This window comes from Nicotiana tabacum, chromosome 12 (genome assembly GCF_000715075.1).
Source record: "Nicotiana tabacum cultivar K326 chromosome 12, ASM71507v2, whole genome shotgun sequence".
Lineage (NCBI taxonomy): Eukaryota > Viridiplantae > Streptophyta > Magnoliopsida > Solanales > Solanaceae > Nicotiana > Nicotiana tabacum.
Window position 1 is genome coordinate 126,575,074 of NC_134091.1, and position 24,540 is coordinate 126,599,613.

Sequence of the window (24,540 nt, forward strand, 5' to 3'; positions counted from 1 at the left end):
TTAGAAGAATTATTGAACCAAAATTCATTTTTGGCTGAATTCTTTGTTTTGTTTACTCTAGTTTCTTCTACCTCTTGTTGCTGCATATATTACAATCTATTTCCAGTTTCTGGTTGCGCCGTAAAGATTAGGACTGCTTCGACCGGATTTAAAAATTTAGAAGATTAATTCTTAATGTATGATTTAATTATAATAAATCAGTATTGCTTGGTGTAAATACCGAATGCAAGTTAGTTTTTATTCATCCGAACAGAACAAGATATTAATTTGGTCAGGGAACAAGATATTACCTCATTATTTAAAAAATAACAAAGCTAGGAATAAATTCACACTTTGGCATCTGCCACGTGTTAGTTCAGCGGCTGGTGACAGCAACGCAGTTAAGGCAGCTCCATTATTTGCATAGTCAATACATTTGAGGTGCTTATACATACATATACACATGTTGATACATATATGTTGATATAAGTTATTTATGACAAACTGTTAATATAATGTAATATTTTTTATTTTGAACCAAACTTTTACGATACTCATACAATTAAGAGTATACTTACATCTTATCATCATAACTAGGAGCGTATCTAGAGGGGGTTCTCGGAGGTCACGTGAACCGATACTTTACTCTCTAGATCATGTATAGTAATGTTTTAATTTTTTAAAATATATTTATATATATATATGTGTGTGAGTATCATATGATGCAATGATTATATCTATCTCGTTAGATTTTTCCTTTTTTAACTAGAATTTGGTGCAACCACAAAAGATGACAAGTCTAATGTTACTTTTTGCATATTAATTAAATACTTTTCTTTTTCTTTCTTTCTTGTTTAGTGTATTCTTCCCAAAATTTATGTGCGTGAAAATAGCTAAAGGTTAAACCCGTAAAATTACTGGATTCAATTCTTTATAATCAAAATCCTAGATCTGCTTTAGATCATAGCTACTATCAAAGGTTAAATCTTGTGTGTGGTTGCTGATTTAACAACTGCACCACATTCTCAACCAAGTTGGAATTGAATATATAATACTTCACTAATTATCTCAAACTTAGATTACACAAAAGAAAAATAAAAGAAAAAGTAGTAATAGATGTTATTTATATTTTTTAACAAAAATATATAAATTTAAAGATGAGGCATGGAAACTAGGGACTAGGTAGTACTAGGACCACTATTTCTAAGTGCAAGGGAATGGCCTTAACAGATCATTACTAAGGAAAGTGCAGCCCCTCTGCCCTGTATTCTTGCACTTCTCTTTTTTTCTTTTTTCTTTTTTCTTCTAAAATACTTTTTAATTTGTAAGTGAAACAAGCAGTAGTGTTTTGTTTCATTTTTGGATTCTTCTATATGGCCTAATTCCTATTTAAAGACTTAATAACTTCTCTGATAGTTTTAGTTAATTCTAATTCAAAGAATAAAAGTTAGACTGTTTTCATATAGTTTGCAATTTTTTACAGATTTGATTAAAAATATATAAAGCAATATTCCTCCATCCCAATTTTTGTGATATTTTTTCCTATATAGTCCGTCTAAAAAAAAATGACACATTTTATATTTAGTAACATTTCAACTTAAATTTTTTTTTTTTATCCTTAATGAGAGGATTCTCAACGACACAAATTTTTGTAATTTATTTTAGATCACAAATTTTAAAAGATTTTTTTACATCTTAAATTTCATTCCCCGTCAAATATCTTCACATAAATTGGAACGGAGGAGTGATACGTTACTAAATTAAAATTAATCGGGTCAATCCTCGTAAGTTGATCAATAACCGAGAGTTTATCGAAAATAAGATCTTTATTTCACACAAGATAGGAGTAAGATCTGCATACACTATATCCTTCTCAAACCTTATCTATAAAATTATATCGGATATGTTGTTGTTATTGAATCCTCGTAAGTTGATCAATAACCGAGAGTTTATCGAAAATAACATCTTTATTTCACACAAGATAAGAGTAAGGTCTGCATACACTATATCCTTCTCAAACCTTATCTATAAAATTATATCGGGTATGTTGTTGTTATTGAATCCTCGTAAGTTGAATTTAGCCATATACCAATTGAGAGGAGGTGGTAGTAGATATTGCTAAGTTTCAACTTTTTTGTAATCCCCCCCCCCCCCCCCCCCCCACCCCCGACCCCCCCCCCCCCCTCCTATCCTTTGTCTCTTGATAGCAGTAGTTGGATGGAGTAGTTAACTAGCTGGTACCGATAATCAGTCTTAGGAGTACTTGGTCCACTCTTTTTCAAGTGCAGAGGGATGGCCTTCAAATTCAACAAATCAAAAGTTGTGGTTATTATTTATTTGGGAAAGTGCAGCCCCTCTGCCCTGCATTCTTGCACTTTTTTGTTTTCTAGAATACTTGCCTTTTCGTATCTTAATTCTTGAATTGGAGTAAATTCTTTTCTTTTTTTTAAATGGAAGTGTTCGAAGTTCAAACCAGCTTAACCAACCTCGTCAGTCTCGCACAAACATAAGTACTGATTAACTCTACTCATTAAGACTTACGCAAATAAAATAACCTAAATTTTTTGTTTGTGTTAAAATTTAAACCTTAATCTTCAAGATTTTGTATTTCAGTTCATTGACTACTGGGCAATAGCCTTGAATAAATTGAAGTATATTCTAGTGAAACAAGTAAAAGGTTGTATTATCTATCTTTGGCTTCTTTTTTAAGTTGTATGTGAGGGTGTTTGGCTAAACTTATAAGCTGGTAAAACTGACTTATAAGCACATTTTGATTTTTCTACGTATTTGGTAAACATCCAAAGTGCTTATAAGTCAAGTGTTTATAAGTTAAAATCAGTCATAAGTCATAAGTTGGTCACCCCCAACTTATGACTTTTCAGCTTATAAGCATTTTTAGTTTGACCAAGACTTTTACTAGTTTATCCTTAATAATATTTTTAATTTACAAAATATTTTTCCCAAAATAATTTTTTAAATTTTCTCTTCACTCCATATTCGTTGTTTATCATTTTCTCTACAAAGAAACTTTTTAATTCATATTTTTTTGTAAAAACTTTAAGGGTATTTTAGTCTTTTTAACAAGAGAACAACTTATCAGCACTTTTCTACCAAACATGTCAATTACTTATTATCAAATGTTTATTTTAAAAATTAGTTTCAGCACTTAAAAATAATTTTAAGCACTTCAAATTTATCAGCTATTTATAATCAGCTAATCCAAACGGACTCTAATTCCTTCTATAGAGTTAATAGGTTCTTTTTTATTTACTTTTAAAAGATAAAAAATAACGGAGTACAAAATTAATCAGGCCAATCCTCGAAGCTGAATTACGCAATGCCATCTTAGAGGAGCTAGCAGTAGATTAAACTCCCTTCATTTTTAACTGAATGTCCCATTTTAATTTTTAAACCGCTCTAAAGATAATCTCTTTCCAAGAACATAAACTATCTAAAATAATTTCCCTCAGATGACAGAGTAACTTATTGTGGATAGAACCACAAATTTGTACATGTTAATTTTGTGTATCTATCACTTGCAAAGCACACTAAGGACTTCATTTAGTTATGTTAGCCCCTTGTATCTGAATAAAGGAAGTATCAAATCACTCATTCTTATACATTACCAACAAACAAAAGAAATAACACATAAATCATCTCACAAGCCAAAAGATATTCAGCTTTATCATCTTATATGACTCGGATTGTGATTGTCACATGGCAAATTCATGCCTATCTTCTCAAACATCAAGTTTCCATGATTTCATCTAAGCTTAAATTCTACCAAATCACATGGCAAATTCAAGCGTAACTGGTAAAGTTGTTGCCATATAACCGTGGAAACAACCTCTTGCAGAAGTGCAAGATAAGGCTGCGTATAATAGACCCTTATGGTCCGGCCTTTTCCCAGACCCCGCATAGCAAAAGCTTAATGCACCGGGCTGCCCTTTTTTTGTTACCATCCCTAAGGGGCAAGATATGCATTGCCTTCATAAACCACGAAAAGGGACAATAGTAGCAATTGTTCTAGGCAACATCCAAATGCAGAGATCGTCTAGACATATTAACCCATCGCAACCCAGAAAACATGAAATTGATGACAAATGATTTCTCATCCAGGCTTATCAGTATTTACTAGTCATCATAGTAGATATAAGTAAGTGGAACTAACATTAGACTACATCAATACGAACAGGAAATTTCTATAACGCATATCCAACTAAGCTTGAGGATGTGAACAGGAGCATAAGTCTTAAAAGTTAAAAGAGTTTAGATTGCACCGGAAAGATCATTAGTGACAAAAAGGCACAAATTAAGTGAAACCGTACGAAGCCAGCAATCTCAAGAGAAGAACACGACAACATCATCTAGCCAACTGTGACAAGGTGAAGATGAGAGAGAGGAGCAACCACAATTCAGTTACAGAAGATGACTCCAGAGTCCAGTATAACACAAAAGATCAAGTGGTTCTCACACAATCGCTCAAATTTTGTGCAGCAAAAGGAGTGATCACCGCAACTTCCGCTAGGAATCTGTCAACCAAAGAAGCAGGTATATCAAAGTCTTATCAAACAAACAGAAAACTATCAGTAATCATCGAGTCAATAGAAAACAAACTAGGTGATGAAAAAGCTTCTAAGATTATTCTGCACATCAGAGTGCAAATATCAATTGCATAAAAAATATAAGGGCATACAAGAACTTGGTTCGACTGGTTTGCAACTCTCTGCATGGCAATCTGCACAGACCAAACACCTGTCCTCGATACTAAGCAGGGTGTTACACTTACCAGAAAAATCAATGTCAAAGATACGTTTCTAAACAGTCGAGCTAAGTGAACGCATCCCTTTCCCTAAATGTTAAAATATGGATACAATAGTGACTCTAAGTTGTATGTACATGTTAAAGCAGGTGAAATAAGTTTCTTTTTGCTATAATGAAGGGAGGCACAAATGCTTCTTATCACTTGCGTTTCAAAGTTCATTTTTTATGTTTCCGCAGTCATAACTGTTTTTAGGAAAAGTTCACTGAAAGAAAAACTTCTATTGTTACCGATCAGAAAAAGATTCTATTTTTTCTCTGAAACACAAGGTATGCAATTCTATTTTCAGGAAGGCAAAAGGAGGTTATCCAATATTTTGAAGAAACTGTCATTTTTCTAACTAAACCACGAAGAGACTAGCAATCATCAATTAACAGACTATTAAACAATTTGGATGCATATTGCTCGGGACCTCTAACTCATAGATATGATGGATAATGCATGAACCTCCTACAAGAGCAGAACAAATGGCATGAAAATTGTCAAAAGGTGATTTTTCTTCAGGGAAGAAAAGTGGTTCCTCATTCTCGCAAAGAATATTATGAGTGGACCAATCACTGAAAATACCAGACAGAAAAAGAAATAAAATGCCATGTTGCATCCCACTTGTATTCTCCTCCCAACATCTTTCGCAATGTGTCCTTAAATAAAGCACAGTGGAGAGAAATGATTCATCTATGTAATCTTTAGTGGCGTGACAAAGTTGATTTGACATCACCCACAACTCTACTAATTCAAATATAGAGGCCATGCAAACAAGTGTCTGCTCTTCATAAACATTAAACCACAATCCATAAGACAAATCAAGCTTAGGCAAACACTACAAATATTCAATAAGGTCTAGAGTTCAAATATTGGAAAGTCAAATCAAATTGACTCTAGGATAAACCGGCGTCTCCTTTGACAAAGTTGTTATTTCAACATCACACCTGCTTTATTTTTCCCCGGCTTTCACAACCAAAGGCAGTTATCACAAAATTACATCTTCCTCAAATCTGTTATGGAATTCATGTTTACATTTTTCATCCATTAACCCGAGGAAGAACTAGGCTTATTGGAGGTAAAAGTGCGGAGTACACAACTCAGTCCTAGCAAATCCTTTCATTTAAATGTTAAGCCCAAAAGCAGCCTGTAGGGGTGCCAAATTAAATTACATACACTAAGTTTACTTTCTAACAAGGAAGCAACAATAATCTGAATTCATCTTATTTAAAGTCCTCTCACAAACTTCATTAAAGAGTCGAAACTTAACAAGAATCCTATTGCTCTCATACAGTGGGAGATAGCTCGCACAAATGAATCATGCCCTAAATTCTACTCCTAGGCAGTGCAAGTACAATTTGTAAGTTATGCGAGCAACAAAAGTACAACGTTTCATAATCTAAAGTAATGGAATTTAAAATGAAAGAAGAGAAGCGATATTCATTGTGAAAATAAAAGTAACAAGCAATGTACCTTTCGCTTATCGTCTCTTCAAAGGACTTCTTAAACAACCTTAAGTTATTTATCCGTTTTCGAGCCTTTTCCTATCGCTGGCTGCAATCCTGCTTCATGGAGTTAAACAATTTAAAACAGAGTACCCTCAGGATTCAGCACACATGAGTGAGCATTGTAATAATAAGTTTTATTGAGGATTCTTTTGTCCAAGTTCTCATTTTAGCTTTAGACATTTGTTTCATTTTTTTCCAAAACAATGCTCACATATTGTTACCTTTAAAGCCCGTGTTCTTACATATTGCTGCCAAACATATAGTCGTTATAAAAAATTAAAGGTTTCTCACACTTTGCGTGACAAAATCATATGCAAACACTGTAAAGAGCATTGCGTTTCTTGAATGCAGCTATTTTGGGGCGTAATCCACCCAGTTTTCCTCTCTATCAATTTATTTGCTATAAAACACCACCAACTGTCAGAATTGGCAGCAGTATGCCAAATTAAATTTTACGTTATAAAATATGAAAGATCTTTCATTTCAATGAGGAAACGCACAAACTGATAACCAGTAGCAGAAGTTGCATAAATTTACATCAACACAAAATCCACTTTCCTCTTTCATGCAAAGATTTATAACTAACTGAAAGACTATTAGTATAAGGATCTACGAACCAACAGTTACAACAGTTTTTTTCGCAACTTACCTCGGCGATCATCAGAAGCATCATGATACTCGGTTTCCTCCTCATTTTCTTTTACCGCAGACGCCACAGAAACTAGCTGCTTACGAGCAGCATTCCCTCCATCCTTCTCATCAGGATACCTCACAACCACAACAGGGCAAACACAATGCCTAACACAGTAATCACTAACACTTCCAAGCCTCCCATCATTTCCTCTCTTCGTCGCCCCAAATCCTCGACTACCCATAATAACCGCACTCAATCCTAGCCTCTCAACCTCAAGACAAAGCCTCTCTTTCATATCATGATCTTTCACAATATGAATTTTGTACGGAATTTGTGCATCAACAAGCGGCTGAGCCAAAGCAGAAGATTTAGTGGCAGTAAAATTATCGAAATCATCTTCAAGCTTCCGGTGAGACTCTTCGTTATCGGGATCGATAATGGAGAGATCAACAGAACCCCAATCAGCACCGTAGAGGACGGAGGTAGGGCGGACGTGAAGAAGGATAACGGCGTCACCAGGACGGAGGTAGTGGTGGACGGCCCATTTAACGGCGAAGGCGGATTCGTCACTGAGATCAACGGCGATTCCGATTTTGCGTTGTGCACCGGCGGTGGGGGTCTCTGTGGCGGATGGAGTGGTGGGCGGTGGAAAACGCGGCGATGAACATTTCACCTTGATGTTCGCGAGATTTGGGATGTCGGAATCCGCCATGTGCGGTGGTTGTTTCTGCATTTCAAAGCTAGGGTTAGGGTTTTAAATCACAATTGAGTTAACTTTTTTTCCTTTCTGGTTTCGTTGACTGCTTTGTGCTAGTGTCTGCCTTCGATGACGGTGATAACTAACAAATAAAAACAAGAAACAAACACTTTTGTTTTTTGACGGCTTATGATCCGTTTAAAATTTTGTAAGTGCATAGTAACTAATATTTTATGGTATTTCGGACTTATGTAATACCAATTTATGATTAATATTTATTTTTTTGTTTGTATTAGTATATGGTGATTTTGTAATAAAAAAATTGACGGGCTTCGATTGGTCTGAAATATCGTAGGTCTATAAGAAACGACCTAGTGACCAATACTCATTGTTTCGTCATGATTATCGGGTTCATTTTATAGCATTTCATGGCCATGCAATACTAATTTAGGATTACATCAACTTTGCTTGTGTATTAGTAGTACATGCTAATTTTATAGAATTTTTTTAACGGATTTCGATTAGTCTGAATTTTCGTAGGTCCATATGAAATGGTCTAGTGACCAATATTCATTGCTTCACTCTGGCTTTCGGGTTCATTTTTGGTATTTCATGGTCATGCAACACGAGTTTGTGATTATATCCATTTTTTCGTGTATATTAGTATATACTGATTTTGTAGATTTTTTTGACAAATTCCGATTGGCCTGAAATTTAGTAGGTCTATAGGAAACGGCCTAGTGATCAATACTCATTGCTTCGCCATAACTTTCAGATTCTTTTTATGGCGTTCATGGTCATGCAACACGAGTATGTAATTATGTTCATTTTTTTCGTGTGTATTAGTCGTGATGATCTTGTAGCATTTTTTTGACAAAATTCGATTGACTTGAAATTTCGTATGCCAATAGGAAACAGTCCTAGTGACCAACGCTCATCGTTACGCTATGACTTTCAGGTACATTTTATGGCGTTTCAGGTTATGCAACATGAATTACTGATTATGTCCACTTTTTTGTGTGTATTAGTACATGCTAATTTTGTATAAATTTTTTACGGACTCCGATTGGGATGAAATTTCATAGGTCTATAGGAAATGGCCATGACTTTAGGGTTAATTTTTTGGGGTTTGGGGGTCATGCAACACGAACTTGTGATTATATCCATTTTTTCGTGTATATTTATACATGCCAATTTTGTAGAATTTTTTTGATGGACTCAGATTGGCCTGAAATGTCGTAGGTCCATAGGAAACGGCCTAGAGACCAATACTCATCGTTTCTCCATGATTTTGGGTTTATTGATTGGTATTTTAGGGTCATGCAACACAAATTTATAATTATATCCACTTTTCATGGCCTGAATTTTTGTAGGTTCATAGGAAACGACCTAGTGACCAATACTCAATGCTTTGTCATGACTTTCAGGTTTATTTTATGGCGTTTCATGGTCATGCAACACAAATTTGTGATTATATCCACTTTTTCGTGTGTATTAGTACATACTGATTTTGTAAAATTTTTTTGATAGACTCTAATTGGCCTGAAATTTCATAGGTCCATAGGAAATAATCATAGTGATCAATACTCATTATTTCACCATATATTTTTAGGTTCATTTTATGGCATTTCTTGGTCATATGTAGACGATTAAAATTTTATTAAATTCAAATCCATAAAGGATTTGAATTTTACCACAAATTAAATATATATTAGTCCAAATAATATTATGACCTAGTATAATTGGGTCAATTTTTTAAATTCAGTTAAATTGATTTGAATAAAGGTCCATTATATTAGTGGGCTAGCCTCCTAAATTGGTTTTGTATCAAATAAATCGACCTAATATGAGCCCCAAGCCCAATGGCCCGTGAGTCTTTTCTTGGAGGCTACTCCACCTCACGTCTATATAACTGGGTTACATTTTTCATTGTTAGGAGGAAAACATCACAATGTCAGAAATATATCAAGCAAGCAGAAGGAAGGTTATAGAAGCTACGAAGAGCGGCATCAAGGTATCCCTCTATATCTGTAATCTTTATCTGCGGTCAAATCCCATAAGCGGACTCAAATTCTAGGCGACCAGCTTCAAGTCTCCCGTTCGTGATAACTTAACATCAAATTCTAGTTCATTACGATCTTCAGATTGTTCACAAACACACCACAAGTCCAAATCCATCAAGTTGAAGATCAAGCTCTCGGGTTCTTGAACCATCATTCGTGAGGAGAATAATTAAAGAACTACATCTCTTTAGATTTGAGATATTCTAGAGATTGTAATCCCCTCACTTGAAATCGAATATCATATTTGTCACTATATTTCTTGTCTTGATTATTATTTTTCAAAAACAAAGTTTAGTTGTTACAAATTCTGGCACGCCCAATGGGACCAACTCTACCTTTCATCTCTTCTTTGCCATCTTTATGAATTCGGGCGACGGGCTCCTAATCTCCTAAAATTTTGTGAACTCGTCAGAAATTATCTAATGATCAATAGTCATTGCTTTTCCATGACCATCACTCATTTTTTGGCATCTTAGGGCCATAAAACAGGATTTCAGGATGATATTTAATTTTTCGTGTGCTATTGTCCATGCCATCTTCATAAATTCGGGCAACATACTCTGAATAGCCTAAAACTATAGGGACCCATAAAAAATGACCTAATGAACCATAGTCATTACCTCTCCATGATTGTCCCTCATTTTTTGGCATTTTAGGGCCATAAAATAGATATTTATGATGATTTTTCAATTTTTCGTGTGTTAATGTCAACGTCATATTCATGAATTTGGGCAAAGGGCTCCGGATCGCATAAAATTTTGTGGGTCCATCAGAAACGACCTAATGAACAATAGTAATTATTTTCCATGACCATTTGCTCATTTTTTGGTATTTAGGGTCATAAAACAGGACTTCAAGATGATTTTTAATTTTTCGTGTGCTAATGTTCACGCCATCTTCATGAATTCGGACGACGAGCTCCGAATCACCAAAAATTTTGTGGACTCATCACAAACAACCTAATAAATAATAGATATTGCTTCGCCATGACTGTCCCTCGTTCTTTAGCATTTTAGGGCTATAAAACAGAAATTCAAGACGTTTTTCAATTTTTTGTATGCTAATGTCCACAAAATCTTCATGAATTCAGTCTACAGGCTCAGAATCACCTAAAATTTTGTGGGCCCATCAGAAATGACATAATGAACAATAGTCATTGTTTCGCCATGGTTGTTCCTCTTTTTTGGCATTTTAATGCCATAAAACATGAATTCAAGATGATTTTTAATTTTTCGTGTGCTAATGTCCACGCCATCTTCATGAATTTGGACGACGGGCTCCGAATCGTCTAAAATTTTATTGGCCCATCAGAAACGACATAATGAACAATAATCATTGCTTCGCCATGATCGTTTCTCATTTTTTAGCTTATTGAAACACACTTCTTTTTATAACCCATATTTGAATATCTTTTTAGATATATTTTGACCATTTTTTCAAATCAGAAATATCCTAAAAGTTTGAAACTTTGTGCATAGTTTTATAAATTATTGAAGGTTTTTCTATAATGGTTTTTGAAAACTGAGCAAGCTGAAGAGGTTCTTAAAATAGAGAAGTTAGATGTACAAGGAGGAGGAAGGAGGCAACGGGGGAAGAAGTGGAGTGATGAGTTGGTAGTTTGCCAACTTATTTCTTCTCTTTACTTAGATTTTTGTTGTGATTATTGACTTCAAACACCACAACTAAGGTCAAGATTGTTACATATATATGCACGAGTTAAGTTTCAAATTAAATTTAACAAAAACACTGACTTTTTTTCAGCTGTCCAAGTTTTGGTGGACAGAGTTATTCGATATATGTGCTGGTAAAAGATAGTAAGTATCCTGCTAACAGGTACATGCAAATTGACCCGGACACCACAGTTATAAAAAAAATAATTAAGGATTTTCAACATTTATATATGTACAAAAAAAAAATCCTATTTGCGCAGTATAATTTTTTTGCTGAAGGAGATTCGTGAACTTTGCAATAGGTAACTCCACCCTCTGCAGAACTAGATCAGGTCAAACCCGAATATGTCTAAATCCCAAACTTGTCTATGATTTGTTTCATTACAATATTCAATTACTCAACTATCTTCCCTTTCACTTTCTTGTATCCAGAATCTATTATCCTTTCCTAGTTGAAAATCTTCAAGATTGTGTGCTGCGAAGTAGAATGCAGTACAAAGTTTAGTACTATAGAGAACTGGTAGTACGAGGTCATATTGTTGTTCAAAATGTACTACTTGAAAGCTCTCATGTACTATCGATGATTCAATTCCTATATTAACGAACTAATGAAAATAAGTCATACAGAAAGTTAGGAAGGAGTAGAGATGCAGAACACTTAGAAATATGATTGAGTGCAGCGTTGATGAAAATGTCGAGTTTCTGCCGATCCTGATGCTGCATTATTATTCAGTTGAGACAGTTTTCATCTACGTTGTACTCAATCATGTTTCAGTGCTCTGAAGAGATAGTTTACCCTAATACAGTCCCACAATCTTCTGTTGTCTACCTCATAAGTTCAGACCTCGAGTTTAACATCTTTTTCTGTAGGGTTAGCAACTCATGGTTCAAAACTCGATGGATAATATGAACCCACATATCTATCCTTCTCAAGTTGAATACAAGACTTTTGTTTGAGGAAGAATTTGAACCTGTAACGTGCACCAAACCCACACATTATGTGTTGCACCTCGAGTCTGCTATTTCATGCCCAATCCTCTCCAATGACAAATTAACCATTACCCACGATCAGACGACAAACAAAGGTTCATGGCCATGTTAAAACACTTCAGAAGGATCTTCCCCATGTTGCACAGTTGAATGTTCATAAAACTACTCATCAACTAGTCAAGCAATATACCAAATTATATTGAATATAATGTCCTCAAGGGATACAATATTACCCATAAGAGGAGGGATTACTCATTACACATCAGAAGGATCTTCCCCATGTTGCATAGCTGAACAGTTCATAAAACTACTCCTCAACTAGTTGAATATAAGTTCCATAAGAGACAAGATTACCCGTAAGAGAAGGTATTAACCATTGCAAATAGTATCAAAAGAAGAGTTGAGATTTGTCGCAGAATCTTCAGATCGCTATGAAAGTACTTACTACACAATCATTGGGGAAGTAAAAGTTGGATTACAAAATTTCCCTCACATTTCCACGGGTTTGATCACGGAATTGGATGCATCAGCCTACCGTGAGACATACGGCGTCAATCCCAGAACTCTCTCATCAATACATTCTTGATATTTATTCTCACACAGTGATCAAGAATAAGAAAAAATAACAAGAATTCAAGGTTAGAGCTAAACTAATCGCAGTTTTTTTTTAAAGGCATTTCATCCTTATTCTCTTATAATACCAGATGTTGTGTATATTATCTTTCCTTTACGAGATATTACTCCATCAAAATTGTGGAATCGTTTCCCCTACGTTGGGGTCGGGAGCAGAAGCAAGCAAATGAGACTTTTTTAAGGGGCCATCAGTCCTCCAATTGTGTGAAAGAGAGACTCCGCCCAGTCTTCTTTGAAAAGCAACTTTTGCAATGTCTGCAGCACATCGTATTCCGGATCCAGTTTTCGCTGCCATCCCTGTAGGAAGATAGACAAGCATAATGTAATACATTCCAACAAGTAATAGACATACTATGCTAAGCTTTTCCTTCTATTGGTATCTGGAAGAAAAATAGAGGGAAAAAAGAAATTATATGGCATAAGGCATGGAAAGAAAAGCATCTAGGAAGAAAAGCAGATAAGTTAAAGAAGACGAGATTAAAGATAACAGATAGAAACTAAATTATTTTTTGGAAACCATCATTCATGCTCAGCGGCTTTCACTTCACAAAATATGCACTTATGTTGTAATTACAACAATTCCAAGAGCCTATATGAACCCAGCTCAATAACCACAAGTTGTACAATACTCTTTATCCTAAAGCATCTTACAAGGTTGGGCTTATCATAATAAAGATGTAGTATGGCACAATTACTCCTTTTTTTCTTTAATGGTGGTGTCCGGACTAGCTGCACGCACCTCAACTAATTCCATCGGGTACCTACTACCTCCCACCAGCACAGGTACTGGGTGACTTTGTCCACCAAGGCTTAAATAGATGGAAAGAAATAACCTAATTTTTTGTCTCCACTGAGATTTGAACCCCATAGTCATGGTTCTCCACCCTTTGGTGCAATATGGTACAATTACTTTTGCTAGCTTTTTTGTTAATTGAATGTCAATAATCGTGTTGTGCAGATGTTTGAGCAATTCATACTTGAGAACCATAGATGCTGACTTCCCCAGCACACATAGCAGATAATAAGAACCATAAAAAAAAGGATAAATTAACTTAAGAATATAGCAGACGAGTCTACGCTGTGCAGAGTTATCAGAGGGTAAAAACATCCAATAAGGCCATAAGGTACCTCCAACACCAAAGTAGTCACAATCACAGTGCAAATGTTGCCATCAATATTCACCCGATGACGTCTAACTTGCTCAAGCAATTGTTGCATGCAATCCGCCGGATGAATGCCACCCCCTTCAGGTGTTCTCCAAAAGTCAAAAGTTCCCTCCACTTCCTATTACCAAAGTGTACATTCTTTTGTTATTCAACAAGGACATGAATCTACAAAAATTGGGGGGTTTCGACATAATTCACTAAGGAGACTACAACAATGTGTATTACTTGTATTCATCAGACAGAAATAGGTGAGACAAAAGGTATTTAAAATCGATTCTCATATTTCACACAAGCAACTCATAAGAAAACATCATAAAGCAGTTTCACATGGGATATCTTTTGATTGTGCATCTCCTTTCTCCTTTTAAGGATACTTCCATTAAAAAAAAAAATTTGAAACAGCAACAACAGCAGCAAACCCAGTGAGTTCCCACAAGTGGGGTCTAGGGAGGGTAGTGTATATGCAAAATAAATAACAAATTGGCATATACACATGCTGCATCAAAAAATTTGTCCATACATCGATGATGTGGTAGCACCATCCCATATAAGGAAGACAAACTTTTAGAAGAACGAACCAATTTGTAAGTTTATTTAACATACTGATGTATGGCCCTAAGATAAGATGAGAGGGAGTTTTTGCTTTTTAATTCTTTCCTTTATTATCCCCGAAAGACTCATAATGTACTATATGCACTGTGCTTGAACTAAAGTTAAACCAAAATTCAAGATGCGAATTAATACGTCTATTTAGCTTTTCCTTCTTGGACATTGAATTGACTCCTGAGAATCTAGCGACCAATAGTCTGCCACACTCTACAGTTTTGAGCTTCATCATTCTTTGACAACAATTATTAGAAGGCTAGGAAAGCACCTTGATGAATTCCTCTGGGTTCGGACAGCTCTGTTGTTTAGATAGTCCAAGAGTACATTCTGCGGCAGAGCGGCCATCTCGAAGTGCCACAGCCTTAAAGAACTCCAGCAGAAGGAGTCGATCCTTATTAGATAGCTCAGCAGTCATACCCACATCTAGGAAGACCACATGAGGCCTCGATTTGAAAAGTCCTTTACCTGAACCTCTGTCTTGCGGTGTTCTAACAAGAATGTTCCCAGGATGCATGTCTGCATGTATGAAATTGTCCACCTGGAATTAAAGAGTATAGTATCAAAAAAGAGCGCAGAAATAAATTTAGTGACTATGTTGCAGAAATAAAGAACTGCAAGATCCCAATGGAATAGCATTTCCCCCTCACCCTAACGAAAAGGAGAAAAGAATAAACAATCTCAACTTGAAGACTAGTTCGACAGCTTACAGACTTCTTACTCAAAAATAGAAGAAAAGAACGAAACAGCCAATACAGACTTGTTCAAATAAAGGAAGTTCTCCACTTTTTCTGAAAAACTGCCTTCAGCAATCTACTAGGCCAACATGTTTGATAACCTTGGTCACTAATAGTGAGCACCCTCCACTTCCAACCAAGAGGTTGTGAGTTCGAGTCATCCCAAGAGCAAGGTGGAGAGTTCTTGGAGGGAGGGAGCCGAGGGTTTATCGGAAACAGCCTCTCTACCCAAGGGTAGGGGTAAGGTCTGCGTACAAACTACCCTCCCCAGACCCCACTAGTGGGATTATACTGGGTTGTAGTTGTTGTTGGTGGTGGTGGTCACTAACCCGGAGTGTTTTATGCATTATTACCATTGCAGAAACTCGAGTTGCAACATGCAAAGGTGATTTAGGTATTTATTTTTTTATCAGAAGTTGATTTAGGTATTTATTAATGCAATTCAGAGATAATGCTCAGAAATCCTACATGATGGCCTGATAAAGCAACCCTTTTTTTCCTTATTGGTATGTTAAACCCCAACCCCAACTAATGCCCTTGCACAGGAGTCGACTATGGTCCCTCTATCACCGAACTTCAATATTGGAGGTGAATGGTTCTTAAAATTAGGATATCCTCCCTTGTCTTAGGAACCCATTTTTACTCATGTACTTAAGTAGTTACTTTCAGTTGAAGTTTCTATTGTCATATTCCTTCTTGTATTACTTGTGGTGATGATAACCAAGCTTTGACTTTTCCGGAACGGCTAAAATTACACAGACATACCAACATCATCTTTAGTAGTGCATGAGTCCCAATGTGCGCAAGGGCACTTCTGACACTCTCACGTCCGTCGAGCTCTTTAATATGTTCTTCAAGCTCTTCAATGTAGCGCAAGACATTTTCACCATCTTCATAAGTTTCCACTAAAACTGCTGGATGCACCAAAGGATATAGAGGTCTGGGAAATGATACATCCTTCCATCTGCGGAAGTTGTATATGAACCGACTTAAGTTAGCTGCTTCCCTAGAAAGATCAACCTGAGACATCATAAAGACCGCAAACTGCTGTATGCTTTCATCCAGTCTTAACCACTTCAAAGTCGGGAAGACTTTTGAAACTTTTGCAAACAAGTTAATTAATACGAAATCCCTCCTAATAGATTCACCAACGCCTGGGTGCCTAACTTTGACGGCCACACGAATGGGTTTAACCCGTTGTCTAGGATATCGAAATCTCAAGGTAGCCCGATGAATTTGAGCAATACTACCAGATGCGACAGGCTCCTCCTCAAAATTTTCGAATATTTCAGGCAGCTTGCGTCCGAACGCCTTTTCGATGCTTCTTTTTGTGTACGCATAGCTATGTGCTGGTGCCTTAGAATGGAGTTCCGCAAGTTCATTACACATATCATCTGGAAATAGATCTGGCCTTGCTGCCGCCCATTGACCCCACTTAATGAACGCTGGACCTGCCTTCTCTAGAGTTTTTCGCACAGCACGAAGCCACTTCTTCCTAAATTCAATACCAAGGGAGTCTGCAAAAGGAGCCATAAGTATACACGGGGAGAACAATAGTGTTAAGTATACAGCTCTGAAGAGCAAAATCAAGCCCTCTACAAGTAAGAAGACAACTGAAGTCAGGTAGACATGTCCATCCTTTGCATGCATGTAGAGTGATTCCGGGGATGTGAAGCCTTCTGCTTCGGCAAACACACTTCGCTTCCATGCTAGCTCTCCGATAAGGAAGGCCAAAATGCCAGGAGAAACCAGATGTGAGCGAGACAAAGCAAGGCTCATCATACACGTAACCCTACTTATCGGTGGCAGAATTGCTCCGCCGCTTGAATGAATTTGAAGTAGCCGTTTCCAGGCAATTCGAGCATGGTGTGACACTGTCTCACTTGTTAGGAACAAACAACTCGATTTAGAATTGTATACCTTCCATAAGGTTCCTTTTGCCTCATATAAAACGCTGGAGGTAAATCCTCTATGACAAACTCTACATTGTGAATGTAATCTGGAAAAGATGTAAGAAAATCCGGCAGGGCAAGACGTCCAAACCTCTGAGTAGCTGGCCTTTGGGCTGGCAAGAAAGGCATGAGCAACCCTTTTAACGCTGCCCTTCACCAAAATTCTGCACCTGACAAAACAAAACACATACTATAACAGTCACACTTTTTTGATTGTTTACACTAACAGTCACACTTGGCTGAGCAAAGCTCAAATTGTTGGGGTTAAAGAAACTAATTTTGACATAATGACAAATATTTTGCTTACAATATGTTCCTAGTTGAAATCTTTTTTCACTGTTCAGTTCATGAGTTGTAGAAACTGTTTCTCCAAGGAAAAATGTTTTCTACCAAAAGAGGGAGAATAACTTCGTTACATATGGGCAGTAGTTATTTTACCTTTACAAGTACTGGATTCTTACTCTACATGACTTGCTTCATCAAACAGTTGAACACTGTTGTCAACATTTAGTATTCAAAAACATCATGAAACACTGTCGTTATTCCCTATCCTCTACCTCGTAAGATTGCCATACTTCATCTACTTTTATACCATCTAAATCCTAAGTACCTCCCAGTGTTATAAATAGCGCTCGCCTCAGCGCTAATAGCGTGAGGCGAGGCGAGGCGAGACAGTGTCGCCACAGAGCCTCTGTTGCGTTGCGTTTCGAAATAGCGCTCGCCTTTGCCTGCGTGGCGAGAGGCGACAGTGTCGCGAGAAGCGACCATAGCGTCGCCTTTTGTTTTTTTAAAAAAAAAAAAGAAAAAAAGCAAAGACTCAACAAAAAGGGTCGTGATTAGGGCTTGACAACATATCTTCTTCAACTTGAACAAAACAACAGAGCTTCTTTGAGACTTTGACGTTCTGAACTCGCGAGCCATCGTCTTCTTCTTTCAGAAGCTTGAGGTTCCAGCCATTGAAAGTCCAGGTATGCTTCTTCTCCTTTCTTCTTTCTTCTTTTTTCTTTCTTCTTTCTTCTTCTTCTTCTTCTTTCTATTTTTTTTCCTCTGTTTTTTGTCGAAAAGAACAGAAACTGAGGTCTGTTTTCTGCTCTATTTTTCGAGCAAAATACAGAGGTTTCTTCTTCTCCTTTTTTCTTTCTTCTTTTTTCTTTCTTCTTTCTTCTTTCTCCTTTCTCCTTCTTCTTCTTCTTCTTCTTCTTTCTATTTTTTTTCCTCTGTTTTTTGTCGAAAAGAACAGAAACAGAGTTCTGTTTTCTGCTCTATTTTTCGAGCAAAATACAGAGGTTTCTTCTTCTCTTAACAGAAAGAGAGGTCTGTTTTTGTGCTCTATTTTTTTTGGTTCTGTTTTGGCAAAATAACAGAGGTTTTGAAGCTCTGTTTTTGCAAAATTACAGAGGTTGTTTCGAAGCCCCGTTTTTGCAAAATAACAGAGGTTGCTTCTTCTCTTAACAAACTTTCTGTTTCTTTCAGGCCCCCCTTTTTTTTTTTTTTTTCCAATTATTGACTTATAGTCTCTTATAGAGTAGAATTAATTGCATATTGACTTGATAATTTTTTTTTCAATAAAACAGCGTTGAAATGTCATCCGATAGTAATAAACGAAATGATATAGCTTGGAATTATGCTATACAAGGCTCATCAAGATCCGCAATTAAATGTGTATTTTGTGAAAAAACATACAATGGTGGGATAACTCGTCACAAGCAACATTTGATAGGTGGATTTAAAAATGTAGTACAATGTCCCCTTTGTCCGCCCGAGGTTAGGGAGGAAGTAAAAGCGTTTGTTGATAAGAAAAATGTGACAAGAACTCAAATGAATTTTGAAGCATCGGTGAATCTAATTGATGAAGATGATGAAATGGATGAAGATGGTGAAATGAGACCTCCCCCCAAAAACTCATAAGATATCTTCAAATAGTTCTAGTGGGTCATCCACGACGGCACGTACAGTGACAAAAGGTCCTCTCAATCTTTATTTCTCGGCAAAACAACAAGAAAAGGGAAAAGGTGAAGAAGGTCTAGGTTTAGAAGCCAAGAAGATTTTGAGAGACCGCGCCGTAAGTGCCTTTGCAGCATGGATGTATGATGCAGGGCTTCCTTTCAACTGTGTTAACTACAAAACTTTTGATAAATTCATTGAAGCTGTAGGACAATATGGCCCAGGAATGAAGCCTCCTAGCTATCATGAAGTTAGAGTAACTCATCTTAAAAAAGAGGTGAAGAAGATAGACCAAATTATTGAGGAGCATAAAGTGGAATGGAACAAGTTTGGATGTTCCATTATGATGGATAAATGGACAGCACGGAATGGAAAAATGATCATAAATGTGTTGGTGAACTCTCCAAGAGGGAGTGTTTTTCTTGAATCTCACGATGCTAGCAACTCTTCTACGGATGGAAGCAAAATGTACAGCTTGTTTAGAAAGACTATTGATAAAATTGGAAAGGAAAATGTTGTACAAATTGTTACAGATAATGCTAGTGAGAATGTTAGTGCGGGTAGGATGATGGAAGCTATGTATCCACACATTTATTGGACTCCATGTGCTGCCCATTGTATCAACTTGATGTTTGGTGACATATTCAAGGAAAACCCATATGCTTCAGGTAACTTTAATATAGTTATTTATACTTATGTCCTATCCTATTAAGTATTAACTATAAAATTGTTATTGTTACTTTTACAGTTTTCACTAAGGCCGTCGGGGTATATTCTTACATCAGTCAGAGGCCGTTGTTGTTGAATTTGATGAGGAAATTCACAAATGAAAGAAATTTGGTGAGACCGGCCAAGACTAGATTTGCAACGGCTTTCTTAACTTTGCATAGTTTTTACTTGCAAAAGAAAAAATTGAGAAAGCTAGTTCTTTCAAATGAATGGAAAGATAATAGATATGCAAAGGAAGTTGCGGGAAAAGAAACTGCCAAAGTTCTTATTTCTCCATCATTCTGGAATGACGTCGTTCGGGCTCTTAAAGTTGGTGGTCCTTTGATTAAGGTACTTCGTATGGTGGATGGGGAGAGAAAACCACCAATGGGCTATCTTTATGAGGCTATGGATAGAGCCAAAGAGACTATTGCAGCGTCATTTGAGGGAGATGTTAGAAAATATGAGAAAGTTTTTGAGATAATTGATATCAGGTGGGAGAATCAACTCCATCGACCTTTGCATGCAGCAGGCCATCTTCTGAACCCGGGATTATTTTACAAGAACACTAGAGATGAAACTTTGGCTTCAGAGGTGTGGATTGGATACCATGCATGTCTTGAGAAGTTGGTCCCTAATTCAGCGACGATAGATCAAATAGGGGAGGAGTTTGGTAGGTACTCACAAGCAGAGGGCCTATTTGGTTTACAAGCGGCCATTAGAGCCAGAGACATAAGGTCGCCAGGTAACTAACTTTAATATAGATATCCTTATAACTTTAAATTAATTTATTTGATTTATACTTATTAACTTTTAAAATATTTTTCTATAGTTGAATGGTGGAAGCAATTTGGACATCAAACTCCAAACTTGCAAAAGTTTGCCATCAAAGTACTAAGCCTAACTTGTAGTGCATCTGGATGCGAGAGAAATTGGAGCGTATTTGAGCATGTAAGAAGTAGATTTATTATATTAATATATTTTATATTGTATTATTATTAGTATCGATTAATTAATCTAAACAACTTATGCGCAGATTCACTCCAAGAAAAGGAATAGGCTTGAGCTATCGCGTCTCAATGATCTAGTGTATATTAAATACAATAGAACATTGAGGCGACGTTATGAAGCTCGCGATACCATTGATCCAATTTTGTTGGACAACATTGACGAGGCAAATGAATGGTTAACTGGAGCCCCCAAAATCATGAAGATGAACAAGTGTATGAAGGAGATGATCTTGATTGGGGTACTGTTTCTATGGCGGTTGGAGTTGAGGAGAATATCTATGGTCTTAGAGGGAGTTTTTCAAGTTACAAGGGAAAGGGAGTAGCAAGTTCAAGCCGGTCCCTAATTGATGAAAACTCCGAGGATGAAGAAGACGATAGCCAATATAATGCTAACATTCATGAAGTTGTAGAATTTGAAAATCTTGAAGAAGAATAGACGTTGCTTGTTTTAGACTATTAGACTTTAGTTTATGAATCTACTATGAGTCTATGACTATCTATTGAGTCTTTAATTTTTGAATGATATATTTATTAATATATTATTGTTATTGAGTTTTTAGTTATATGTATATAATATTTTATGTTTTTGTATAAATTGTCGCTTCACATCAAAAAGGCGAGCGCTTCGCTGCGCGCCTCTCGCCTCAGTGAAGCGGGCCCTCGTCGCTATTTGTCGCCGCACGCTATCCAAAACACTGGTACCTCCTACCTCCTACCTCCCACCAGCACAGGCAGGGCGGAGCTACAACCAATAAAGATTGTTCAACTAAACACTCTTCACCGGAAAATTATGCCATGTATTATGTATATAGGCCAAATTCTGTAGTATTTCAATATATACTAGTCGTTGAACACCCTTGACACAACTAAGCCTTCTAGAGTGGTGGTAAAGGGTAATAATTTTAAAGTGGAGGGTTCGAATCTAACACGATAAAGCCTACCGCATAATTTTTTGCTTCATTTGGTGGCAGGTTTGAAGCTCATATGCCACAGCTGCACGTGCTTTCGAATTACAGTTAAATAAAAATAGCCTAATCATCCCAACATCAATCAAAATGCTGCTGCATACATACACTTAAAAATTACAGCCATGGATTCTTTGAGGAAGTAATCCACAGTCAACATGATATTCTTCTTTAGCGAAGTCGATAGAATGATCACTAGTATTTCAGTTTATATAGTAGTCTGTATAATTTTACCCATCCAAAAAAAAAAGTAGTCCATATAATTTCATTACTAAAGCAACACAACTAAAAATTCTGAATGCTTTTCACTGTTTGTATTTGCTAGAAACATATTGTTGAGATTGTTCATGCCAGAATCGCTAGGCTGAACAATCACTAAACCACTGATCGAAATTTTTTGTTATTTACTTTTCCAACTCTTGAACACCCTCGAAAAAAATTCTGGCTCCACCACTGAACACACAGGTACTAGACAACTCTGTCCATCAACGCTTAGGCACATGAAAAAACTAACCTAGTCTTTTTGTCTCTTCTTGAAAATGTTAAGATAATTTATCCAAACATTGAAAATTGATCAAAAAAATTATTTCTCAAGGCAAAAACATTTTCCCCATGTCAACCACAATATAAACCTTAACGAAATAGGAGTGTCAGCGAATAACCATCCTTCGTGTTAAAACATTGCAGCTTAGGGTCCTATTAAGTACGAGCCAGTTCTAGCTTAATCTAAAAATACCGAATTGTACACATGAACAATCCTAAGCATATAAAGAGATCTAAAATTAAGGACAGGAAAAAACAAAACTCCAGAAATGAAAGCAATAATAATTGGGTTAAAATACGGACCTTGATGTGGCCATTGAAAATTGGTGCTGATGAGTCTACGATGAAGAGGTGATACGAATCAGTAGCCGGCATTTTTTACTTGCAGCCGAAGAATCGACGGTTCATGGCCTTCGAGTGAAGAGAACAGAAAAATCAGCTGCGACTGCGAACGGTTGTTTTGGGTTTAGTGGGTCGCGGCCCCCCACTTGCTGGCCCGTTATTTTTTAAAATATAATTTTATATTTTTTTCCTTTAAGTTCTAACCTAAAAACAAGGATAAATATTTAAAAGTTAAAAAATATCTTATTGTAAAAATTTCATTCACTAAAAGTCAAAACTCAAAATAAACTATTCAAGAGAACGTCCATGACGCTTATGGGATATCCAACAAATCATCTTTATCAAACATATTTCAATCCGTTTGTGACAAGGTTGTCTTAACATCTTCACTTTCATCTACACCTACAATCCATATGCAATGTTAATTAGTTAAATATTAAGAATAATTAAATTTAAAAAACTAATAATATTCAAATTCACATAAAGAAAAATATTACCAATTCGAGTTTGGGAAAAGTCGTGCAGCCAATTTCAAGTAGTAACAAGTGTTTGGACATTTTCATGATGGATAAAATTTCTGTACTTTGTCATAACACGCCCACCAAATGTTGATTCCGATGCTACAATGGCAATAGGAATACTAAGTACATCACGCGTCATCACTGAAAGATCGGGATATTTTCTAGAATGGTCCTTCCAATACATGACAATATCCATCTCTTAAAACTTCTCAAGATCAAGCTTTGGTTCTTCAAAGTAAAAATCCAATTCTGACTTTCCATCGCTAGAGGCAGTATACTTTTTTATATTTTATATATTTTTAATAAATATTTTAATTAGGCCCACGGGCCACTAGCTTACTCGGGCCAGGCTTAAAAGCCTCGTTTTTAAATGGGCTCCAAAATTTTAGCCCAACCCTGCTAAATCACGGGCTGGGCTAGGATAGCCCGACGAGCCAAGCCCATATTGATGCCTCTTTGTAGGCGATTGTATCTATTCTTTAGTAATTTTATGAAAGACAATTTTTGCAATTCAATTTTATAGGTTCAAAAACTAAAGAACTCTATTGGTTATGTATACGGTCAAAACCGGTTTCGACCTTCGTATGATTAGTCAAGATTGGAACATAATGGACCGAAGGTCATCTTCATAATATCGAGATGAGATCTTAATCCAGGTTACCAAGCTCGAAGTTATGGGACCGATCAAGTACCGAGCTCGAAGTCACTATTGAGCTCGAGTCCAAATCGAACTATGAGGTGAATCGGTGTCATCGAGCTCAAGAGCCAGAGACCGACAAATATCAAGCCTGATTCGATATCGAGCCCCGAGTCAATATCGAGCTCTAAATCTGAAAATCAACCAATACCAAATCCGACCAAGATCGAGCCAAGAGACAAGAACTGTTACAGCCGCACTAAAGGAGAGAATCTCTACGGAAATTAGGAAAAAACTAATCTATTATGAGATCCCCACTATGTATTTTTAATTATATCTAAAGTCCTCCACTATAACCAGGATAACTACTATTTTTGTAGGGCATCTAACATTGAAGGCATTCTTACACTCTCATATTATTCACAAGAAAACAT

At 36.4% G+C, this 24,540-nt stretch overlaps 3 protein-coding genes across 5 annotated transcripts; 1 reads left to right on the forward strand and 2 right to left on the reverse strand.

Annotated features, from left to right (window-relative positions):
• Positions 1–4,231: 4,231 nt before the first annotated feature.
• On the reverse strand, positions 4,232–7,774 carry LOC107813334 (universal stress protein PHOS34-like). Of its 2 annotated transcripts, none has more exons than XM_016638589.2 (3): positions 6,941–7,774; positions 6,257–6,348; positions 4,232–4,511 (listed from the first exon to the last, which is right to left on the reverse strand). In XM_016638589.2, exons 1-2 carry the CDS (start codon positions 7,656–7,658, stop codon positions 6,302–6,304), a joined length of 765 nt encoding a protein of 254 aa, XP_016494075.1. In that variant the 5' UTR covers positions 7,659–7,774; the 3' UTR covers positions 4,232–4,511; positions 6,257–6,301. The 2 variants fall into 2 exon arrangements, with proteins under 2 accessions (XP_016494075.1, XP_016494076.1); XM_016638590.2 differs by having other exon boundaries at positions 6,257–6,345; positions 6,941–7,771.
• Positions 7,775–12,698: 4,924 nt separating this feature from the next.
• LOC107813333 (uncharacterized) lies at positions 12,699–23,091 on the reverse strand. Of its 2 annotated transcripts, none has more exons than XM_075227058.1 (5): positions 22,910–23,091; positions 16,250–17,600; positions 15,019–15,288; positions 14,107–14,262; positions 12,699–13,275 (listed from the first exon to the last, which is right to left on the reverse strand). In XM_075227058.1, the coding sequence occupies exons 1-5, from the start codon at positions 22,921–22,923 to the stop codon at positions 13,156–13,158; spliced, it is 1,911 nt and encodes a 636-aa protein (XP_075083159.1). In that variant the 5' UTR covers positions 22,924–23,091; the 3' UTR covers positions 12,699–13,155. The 2 variants fall into 2 exon arrangements, with proteins under 2 accessions (XP_075083159.1, XP_075083158.1); XM_075227057.1 differs by having other exon boundaries at positions 16,250–17,606; positions 22,910–23,090.
• LOC142166966 (uncharacterized) lies at positions 17,627–22,894 on the forward strand. The gene is made up of 3 exons (XM_075227059.1): positions 17,627–20,833; positions 20,921–21,039; positions 21,125–22,894. Exons 1-3 carry the CDS (start codon positions 20,191–20,193, stop codon positions 21,419–21,421), a joined length of 1,059 nt encoding a protein of 352 aa, XP_075083160.1. The 5' UTR covers positions 17,627–20,190; the 3' UTR covers positions 21,422–22,894.
• Positions 23,092–24,540: the final 1,449 nt, after the last annotated feature.

What these genes read in the sequence shown, in the direction of transcription:
- LOC107813334 (XM_016638589.2), bottom strand. Translation starts at nt 7,658, where the DNA reads ATGCAGAAACAACCACCGCACATGGCGGATTCCGACATCCCAAATCTC. An exon ending in TGCTTCTGATGATCGCCGAG is followed by an intron (nt 6,349 to 6,940) that starts GTAAGTTGCGAA and finishes AACTCCATGAAG; the next exon opens with CAGGATTGCAGCCAGCGATA.
- LOC107813333 (XM_075227057.1), bottom strand. An exon ending in ACCCAGAGGAATTCATCAAG is followed by an intron (nt 14,263 to 15,018) that starts GTGCTTTCCTAG and finishes CTTTGGTAATAG; the next exon opens with GAAGTGGAGGGAACTTTTGA. An exon ending in TGACTACTTTGGTGTTGGAG is followed by an intron (nt 13,276 to 14,106) that starts GTACCTTATGGC and finishes ATCTTCCTACAG; the next exon opens with GGATGGCAGCGAAAACTGGA.
- LOC142166966 (XM_075227059.1), top strand. Translation starts at nt 20,191, where the DNA reads ATGAGGAAATTCACAAATGAAAGAAATTTGGTGAGACCGGCCAAGACT. An exon ending in CAGAGACATAAGGTCGCCAG is followed by an intron (nt 20,834 to 20,920) that starts GTAACTAACTTT and finishes ATTTTTCTATAG; the next exon opens with TTGAATGGTGGAAGCAATTT. An exon ending in ATTGGAGCGTATTTGAGCAT is followed by an intron (nt 21,040 to 21,124) that starts GTAAGAAGTAGA and finishes ACTTATGCGCAG; the next exon opens with ATTCACTCCAAGAAAAGGAA.